The following is an 8809-nucleotide window of genomic DNA, read 5'->3' on the forward strand; positions in this document are numbered from 1 at the left end:
ATCTAAGTTCTGATAGTAATTCTGAAATTTGAGCATTGACACACTTTTAGGGTGTGTAAATTATAGTTAACCACTCACATTATAGACAGCTTTTATGTAGGCCTATTATTTTAGAATAGAGATTTTTAAAACAACAGTGACTCATAACACTGAAATAGGACTCTACAGTCCAAAAATAATAAGAATAATTTTATACTGTGCAGTAAAACTTATATTAGATAATATCTTGAAAGTTTGTAGCTATTACTTTTTAATTTATATATACATAGCTCAGTAGCACGGACCCAATAAGTTAACAACTTTGCTGAAGTTAATACATGAATTACTGTAGCTGAAATTGTACTTAAGTATCAGAAATAGCCATTATTTTAAATGTTATTTAATAGCACCAATATTACTTGAAGGTAAAGAGAAACAATAAGAATGCAGAATACAGGATTAATTTTTAACTACAAGACAGAAATAATCTCTTAGATGAAATATCAGTTAGGTTTGTATTAAGATCACAGCCAGATAAACATTAGCCATGAAACATTTCAGGATTTCACTTGGAAGAGTAAGAAAGAAAAGCCTTGTATATCTCTCTTTTACATTCAATTACCAAAGAAGATGCATATGCTTATGTAATCTGGACAGTGCAATCTCACCAATGAAGTTCCTTATGGAAGATACATTTACTCCTTCTATATATTAGTACAAGATAACAAATATAAAGTGTGCTTTAAAACAATCTGATTAGGGCAACATTTACAATAACTACAAAATATACAGTAGATTGAAACCTCTTGTTAAATATACCTGTAAGTTAACAATACCCTATTTAAAGGAACATGTTTTCATGAATCTATTTTCACATTTATTTGAGAGCCCCTATCATTACTTTTGTAGGATCTTTGTATTATCTTATCTCTAAGTATCCCCATGACTTTATCTGCAAAGGTTTTAAAAAGTATTACTTCCAGAGTAAAAAAATAGGAAATTCCATATTTTTACGAGCAGTTGTACACAAAACTATTGTAGTGTTTGAGAGAAATATCCCTTGATCATTACAGATTCATCATTATAAAATGCATACCTTTGTACTAAAGAAAAAACTGCCTGCCTTTAAAATTAATTGTTGCCTGCTGAATAATTCTGATTATAAAGTTAGATACGAAATCCTTGGCTTTTAATTAGAAAAGCATTATTTGAAAAGATCTGCCAATAAACATTCTACATGTGGTTGCCCATCTTAATAGCTTTCTTAATTTGAACAGTTGGGGAATTAACAGAACAGTAGTGCTTTTATGTTATAAAAACAAGTATCCAGATCTCTGGACCTGGGGCCCAAGTATTCAATCGTGGCTCAGTTGCAGGCTGACAGAAGAGAAGCTGCGTCCTATGCTCGTACACAATGGGGCAATGACAACATCTGTCACACTCTTCCATATTGTCTGCACTGAAGGCAGGACCATTAGGCAGGTCTTTACAAAAGGCATTATAATCCTGGAACGGAGGAAGAGAGATACGTAAGGATTACTGGTGTTTCCAAATAAGGCTGCTGACTCTTGCACATGCATGAAAAGATATAACAGTGGCCCAATTCACCTAAGCCAGGTTGAGCATTTGAAACAAATGAACAGTTACCTACATTGTGATAAGATACACAGAAAATATGTTTAAAAAAATAAACAGGCATGTACGTGATCAACACCAATATTATTTCTATTGGTAGCAGGCAATTTAAAATAGTAAAGCAAAATTAACCAAAACAGTAAATTTATTTACTTGATCTCTGGCCCTAAATATTAACCTGCCTAAATCTTCTTATTTCTCTGAATTTCCACTTCCTGGTAGCTTTTCCTGTTGTCTTCCCTCCCCATTGGACCACGCTAGGTTGGATACTCCTTTTTTGTGTTTCTGAAGTACTGAAAAAAATTTCTTAATTCTCAAATTTATCAAAAGATATCATAGATGATTATATCTCTCTTTCGTATTAGAATGTAAGCTTTTAAGCGAGGATATCCTTTACCCTTGGTAAACATTTTAACTGAAGTGAATTTAACATTCTCTTATGCTTTATATTATTAATTTTTCATAGTAATTACGCACACTGAAAAGAGTTGTGTAGTGTAGCTAAAAGAGCCCTGCAATTATGTCAGAATTCTTAGACAAGAAGAACTCGAATATCCTGAATTTATTTTTTCTGTATGCCTTTTCTTAAAGTAACTTCATATTTTCATATTCCTCAGGTTGGTGAAGTTTTTCAGTAATCCTCTGCATAATGTTCTTTGTCACAGTAGTGCTTTTTGGGCACAAAAGTATTTGTGAACTCTCAGGCATTGCTGGAGGGCTTCAGTAGAATTTTTATTATTACTTGGGTGGGCACAAAGAAGTGAGGTTGATTTTCTTGGTTTCCTATTCAACAGTGACTTAAATAAAGGTCTGTTGTATTTAGCCAAAAATGAAGAGGAGATCAGGCATTTGTCTGATTTAGAGATATTTTTAAACTATTGAATTATTCATATGGACTTTCTACAAAAATTATATTTATCTTGTGTTTTTTTCCCAAGTGCTTAAGATTTGAAGCATTTTTTTTAAAAAGAAAATTAATTACTAGGTGTTTTAGAGCTAAATGGTTGAATAGAAACCTGAATGATGGTAACTTTTGACTTCTTATCCCATTATGTTTCTCACTTGATGTGTGGCTTTGGGCAATTCCCTCCAAATTAATGTAAGAACAGGAAATCTTAGAAAGCAGCTATCAGGCTTACCACTTACTATGCATCTCTGATATGTCCATATGATGCAGCCACTATGATGAACAATAAATAGAACTATTTTGAAGGCAGAATATATAATAAAAACAATTATGACAAAATAATCTCAAATTGACTTGTTTAGATTGGAAAGCTTCCTAACCAAATTCACTTCCCTCAGAATATAATGCATTTTCCATTCTTTCTTAGGCTGAGAAATTTTCTAACCTCTAGTGCCTTAGATCTCCATGTCCTAAGAGGGAATTAAGCACAGGACAAAAGTGTAGTTGCCCACATTTGAGGACTCAGTTCACAGGATTTTAACTTCATTTTCTTCAAGTTGTTCTCTCACTTTGGATCAGAGGATCCAATGATTCTTTGACAACAAACTTAAATTGTGTTCTAACATCCCAGCTGGTTCCCTTTCTGAAACTCCAGGCAATATGGAGTGACCCACAACTTCGTTCAGGCTCAGCGTCAGCCTTAATAGTGTCAGCCTCAGTGTCAGGCTCAGTCGTTTCTTAAACACATTTTATAATTAGCAACATTATATATTCATCCACTGGACAATAAATCCGTGAGAACTGGGACTTTTGTTTAGCTTTGTATTTATAGTGTCACACAGATTGCCTTGTCACAGCAGTTAGCTATATTAAAACCTTCTGGGAAATGAGACTGTTACTACTGCATTTCTATCAGTTAGATTATATATTTGAATTACGTTCAAGCAAAAATAAAAGGCAGAGGGGTTCAAGTTACATTTCTTTGATATGATACACTTATGACCTGTGGTTGTCAAATGGCATAGAGATTCAAACCAGTCTCTGATATGAACTCAAACCAATTCACCTGTTCCTAATGTCCTATACTTCTGGCCTAGGATCCAACATCATCAGACTGAGTTGTGAGTGCTTTGTTGTTGTTTGTTTAATCTAAAGTCAGATCCATTGTGACCATGGAATGTGGTTCAAAGAGCTTATAACTGCATATTTTCATAGCCTTGACCACCAAAAAATAAGGTTTTAAAATGTTTGCTCTTCTATGAGACTTTTCCTTGATCTGGTCTTATCGTGTCATGGGAATGTAATCCATTAATAATAAACCTATTTTATCAAGGTATAAACTAACTTCTAAACATTTTTGTTTGAAGTCACTCCTCTACTTGCAATCACAGCTGCCTGATGACATATGTATGACAGTTAAATATTAATGTGCCAACATGAAAGTAATTTGAAAAATAAGTTGAAGTTAAATAATACAGTTTCTGTGGTTGGAAAAAAAGTGGTTTGATGATTCTCTGCTGGAAGCACCACACCAAAAATATCTCCCATTCTTAGGAGAGCCAGGTGGAGAGAAGCATCATTTGGTTAATTGTAGTTTTACTTACATCTCACTACCATTTGGTAAATAAAAACCCTTTTGTTATCAATTATTCCACAAGTGCTTTACGAAAGCCTAGCTTTTTTGACTGGCAGTCTGTATTTCCAAATAGTTCCATAGCCAGCATTTCATAATATACCATGTGGTCACTCAGTTTTTCACATTTTGGAAAGTGAGAAAATGGACATAGAGGTTACGTGACTGGTTTTATTCAAAAGATGTGCTGATTTGTGCTAATATCTAAATATGACCTGATTGTAAATCTGGCCTTTGAGGATCTGTTCATGTAAAAAAGGCAAAGATTTTCATTCTTCTTAGTAGTTTTTTGACACTTTCAATATCGTTTGTTTACAGCTTTCAGTAATCAAATTACATTGATGTTTGTCATTTTTAATATCATAAATTGCTAATTTTAATCTCATAATTTTTAATCTCATTAAATTTAATCTCATAAGTTTAGTGAACTTCAATTTATCCCTAAAAAGTCTTTTAAACTCTTTTCTTTCTACAAAGCCTTCCCTGTGTTTCCCTCCCCCACCGATTTAGCTGTTTCCCTCAGCAGCTACCTCTGTACCTAGCCAGTTTCCCTGATGTGCTGTGAGTTAAGCTGAAGGCAGATCTTGCCTTATTCATCTTGCCGCATTCATCCTGTGCCCAGTACCCAGCGCAAACTCAGTACTCAATAAATTTTCTTAGTTGAACTAACCAGCTAGCTAACTGACTAAAGAAATTAATTCAGATGGTAAAGGCAAATGGAGAACAATTTCATAACTTCTAACAATGAACACAACATATATTAGGGTGTGGTATTACCATATAAAATGATTAAGAAAAAGATATGGCGGCATAAAGGGTTATGTATTTCTCCAGGACTGCCCTAAAAGACAAGATTCACAATTGTTGCCATACCAGGGATAATCTGAATGCTCTTCCTCTCAGAATAAAGTGGACATCTTTTAAAACAACAATAACACAATTTATAGGTCAAATATGACATTTCCTTTAAAAATTTTTAATGCTTAAAAATGTTCTCTGAAGCTTTATGATACATTTTTTGTGTGAAGAAAGTTACTCAAAACATCCTAAAATGTCCAATAGGTTTCTATATTTATTTTCCCTTTAATGCCCTAGATGCCACTTCTATTGGGGCTTTAGAGGTGAAAAAGTAACTTGGAAGCCTTCACATTGTCATTATCTGTAGATTGAATTTTCACTCATTTGTGCTGGGAGCCTGTACACCTTAATTGCACACACCTTGCATCTTCTCTGGTCTTATCCTTGCCATTTGCCAGTGGCAGGCTTGGAGCAACCCCTCCATAGCACTGCTTAACCAGGTCTGACATCCCTCTGCAATGATATTGTCGTTAGCATTCTGTTCAGAGATCACTTTTGTTTTACCCCAAACACAGGTGGTGACTGAATGAAAGGTGATGAAAGAAGTAAGAGCCTTGCCCAGAACCAGAGGCACAAGTCAAAACAGGGCCCTAGGAGAGCGCAGCCTGTGGCAGGAAGCATGGCCTCCAGATCTCCACCTCCACAATCAGCTGGGCCTTAGCACTGGAGGGAAAATCACACCCGAGGACAGAGGGACATACCTTCTTCTGTTTTTAAGTCCTAACCCTACCTACAAATCTATCGAAGCACACTGCCTTTCAAGGTCTCCTAGTTCCTGCTACTAGGTTGGGAAATGATGCACATTCTTCTGCCCAGCTGGAAGAAGGGGAGGGCAGGGGGCAGGTGGCAAAGAACATTCCGACGTCTCAGAAAGCTGGCCCATCCCAGTGTGCCCCTTCTCACCAGATATGCAGACAGCTGAGGGTGGCAAAGAGAATTCCCGCAGCGAAAGCCAAGGGAATAGCCAGGAACACCGTCAGGAACTTGTAGATCACATATTTGCTCATTTCAAATAGAGCGTGGCTGCAGATCCACACTTTGTCAAAGGAGTGCGTAGACACTGGCTCTGCAATCACATCCTCGAATCCCACCTGCGGAGACAAGACTCGGGGATCCTGAACTGTCATCCAACCTGCCTCACCAGGAACCAGGAGTGCTCAAGAAAGATAGAATTGACTGGGATGCCCCACCTTCTCTTAGGGTCACGGTGCGAGCACAAGAATTTGGTTACAAATTCCTGGCTACGTACGCGGCCCCGCGGCGAGAATCTGGGCCCCAGACCCTGCGGGGCTGACCCAGTGGCAAGTGTGGGAGTTGGGGTCGGAGCAGGGTAGAGGAGGCACCCTCATCCCAGGCCTTGGCGGGGGTTCTGGGACGCCCTCAAACCCAGGGGAGGGCCCGCCCTGGGCTTCACCTTGAGATGCGAGTTGAGCCTGTGGGGATCTCGGTCGCTGCCTGGGTCCACGAACTTGTCGGGGTCTGCGTAATCGACGCTGCTGTGGCGGCTGTAGGAGTCGTCGTCCATGAAGAGCTGGACATCCGCCTTCTCGGTCTCCAGCCCCATCGCGGCGCTTGGTGAGCGGTGGATGCAGCCGGGCTGGTGCGGCGCGGCTCCGGGCCCGCGCGGCTTCCCCTTCCCGTCGTGCCCGGCCCCGCCCCGCCTCGCCTCGCCCAGCGCGGCCCGGGCGGCGGCTGCTTCCCGCTGCTGGCTCCTGTTACCCGGCCCGCGAGACCCTAGTCCCGCCCCGCGGCCGGGCGAAGGGGCGGGGACCGAACTCAGCCTGCTAGGTGGCTCCGGTCCCGCACACCCCGCCGCCTCTTCCTGGCTGGGTCCCAGTCCGGCCGCAGGCCAGGAGAGGTATTAGGGGGATGTCCCAATCAGGCAGATCCCGGCCTGCTCAGGTGGGCGAAGCGTCTGTCGGGGATGAGGACCCGAATTCCGCCCACAGAGGGGCTGGAAGGATTTTGGGGTCACGTTGCACGACACTCAGAACTGGATGCCTAAGAGCCAGCATGTTGACAAGAAAATAGACACCCTGGAGGGAGGCAGCTTGGTGGTTAAGAGCGTAGGGGTATCGAGTAGGAAGGTCTTTCTTAACTTGCACTGTGCCGTTTATGTTTGTGCTCTGGAGCAAAGTACCAAGCTTCTTGGACCTCAGCTGCCTCCTTGTAAAATGGGAGCTGGGTCAGGGCTGCCTGCTTCACAGCGTTGTTGCATGAGAATGAAATGAGGCAACCCAAGTAAAACTCTTACGGGGTCCCTACACAGCGTCCACTTTCATCCAACATTGTTACTGCTGCACCGTGAGATAAGAAGCCATAACACACCTGATTGCCAGGCGCTCCTGCAAGTGCCAGGGGACCTTGCAAGTGCTTCAGCTATTCAGTTATCCCAGGCCCATAGAGTAGGTGAGTCTGCTGGAGGCCACATCTGAACATGGAATTGGGTACCTAAGCCTCCTGCCCCTACAGGTGTATACCTTCAGACCATGATGGGAGATCTGATTTCTCTCTCTCTCTCCCCCAATTATAACTTACTTTTCCTTTGGATCAGATCCTGTTGAAAGATTTCAGATTTCTCTAAAATGCACTCACATCTTCACTACCTTGTAGGAACCATGTAAACAAACCACTATCATAAAGCCACATTGCAGTAGATGAACCAGCCTGTGAACTACTCACACAAATGCTTTTGGAAGGGAGGCACTTGCATGTTCATAAAGGATTTAAGATATGAGATGAGGAAAAGTACTGAATGAAAATTTGCCAAAAGCAAAATAATGGTTCCCAGACCTGAGGGGGTGCCTATAGCTTGCTCAGAGCGTAAGACTCAGTAGGCATCTGATAGGTATTGCTGAATACAGTGCATTTGGAACTCTCAGCACATATCAAATGCCCTTGTGTGAACTGAATTTGAAGAATTACTTCTGAAAGAAAAAGACTATTTTTTTAAACAAAATTTACAAAAAAACAGCAGAATCTATGTGCACTGGAAAAATACTCTGGAGCCAAAACTCAATAGTCTAATAGTTAAATAAAAAATTTACCTACAGGGCTTCCCTGGTGGCTCAGACAGTAAAGAATCTTCCCGTGATGCAGGAGACCCAGGTTTGATCCCTGGTCAGGAATATCTCCTTGTGAAGGGAATGGCTACCCACTGTAGTATTCTTGCCTGGAAAATCCCATGGACAAAGGAGCCTGGCAGGTTAAAGTCCATGGGGTTGCAAAAAGTCAGACCAGACTGAGCTACTAACACTTATGGATGGCAGTGCTGTTACACCGTAGAGTGTTACATGGTTGAGTCTCCTGCAATCTGTGCCCCTTCTCTCCCAGAGGTAGTTCTGCTTGCCCATTACCTTATTTTTTACTTTCTTTCCCAATTTTATCGATGTTCAATTAATTCCAGAATGATAGCTTAGACATTCTACTTATTGGGTTTTCTATATTTCTCGACCTCCTCCATTCACCAAAGCAGACTTGACTCTGAGAGTTGGGATTTTTATCGAATTGTTGCTGAACAACTGTTTATCGAAGTGAATAGAAAGCATTATAGAAAATGTTAATCCTTAAGGAAATCCATTATATCAATTACCAGGAAAAAGAAGAGCTTACAGTGCCATAACGTTTTGTACAAATTTATTTCCCTCAAACTTGAAATTCCAGATTTCAAGATGTTTCATCCAAAGAAAAAAGTCACTCCCATCATGCTAGAGTGGGCTTAGGCAGTGGCTGGACATCTTGCATTAAGACTTCTTTCCTTATCCTTCCTTGTCCTCTGGCCACATTTACACGTCCAG

At 40.4% G+C, this 8809-nt stretch overlaps 1 protein-coding gene across 1 annotated transcript; it reads right to left on the reverse strand.

Moving 5' to 3' along the window:
- Positions 1-1334: 1334 nt before the first annotated feature.
- Positions 1335-6576, reverse strand: CAV2 (caveolin 2). Its single transcript, NM_001007808.1, has 3 exons — positions 6427-6576; positions 5916-6103; positions 1335-1485 (listed from the first exon to the last, which is right to left on the reverse strand). The coding sequence occupies exons 1-3, from the start codon at positions 6574-6576 to the stop codon at positions 1335-1337; spliced, it is 489 nt and encodes a 162-aa protein (NP_001007809.1).
- Positions 6577-8809: the final 2233 nt, after the last annotated feature.

This window comes from Bos taurus, chromosome 4, assembly GCF_002263795.3.
Source record: "Bos taurus isolate L1 Dominette 01449 registration number 42190680 breed Hereford chromosome 4, ARS-UCD2.0, whole genome shotgun sequence".
Taxonomy (NCBI): domain Eukaryota; kingdom Metazoa; phylum Chordata; class Mammalia; order Artiodactyla; family Bovidae; genus Bos; species Bos taurus.

Coding starts and splice junctions, on each gene's coding strand:
- CAV2 (NM_001007808.1), bottom strand. CDS start 6,576: ATGGGGCTGGAGACCGAGAAGGCGGATGTCCAGCTCTTCATGGACGAC. Junction 6,104..6,426: donor GGCTCAACTCGCATCTCAAG/GTGAAGCCCAGG, acceptor TTGTCTCCGCAG/GTGGGATTCGAGGATGTGAT. Junction 1,486..5,915: donor CTCAGCTGTCTGCATATCTG/GTGAGAAGGGGC, acceptor CCTCCGTTCCAG/GATTATAATGCCTTTTGTAA.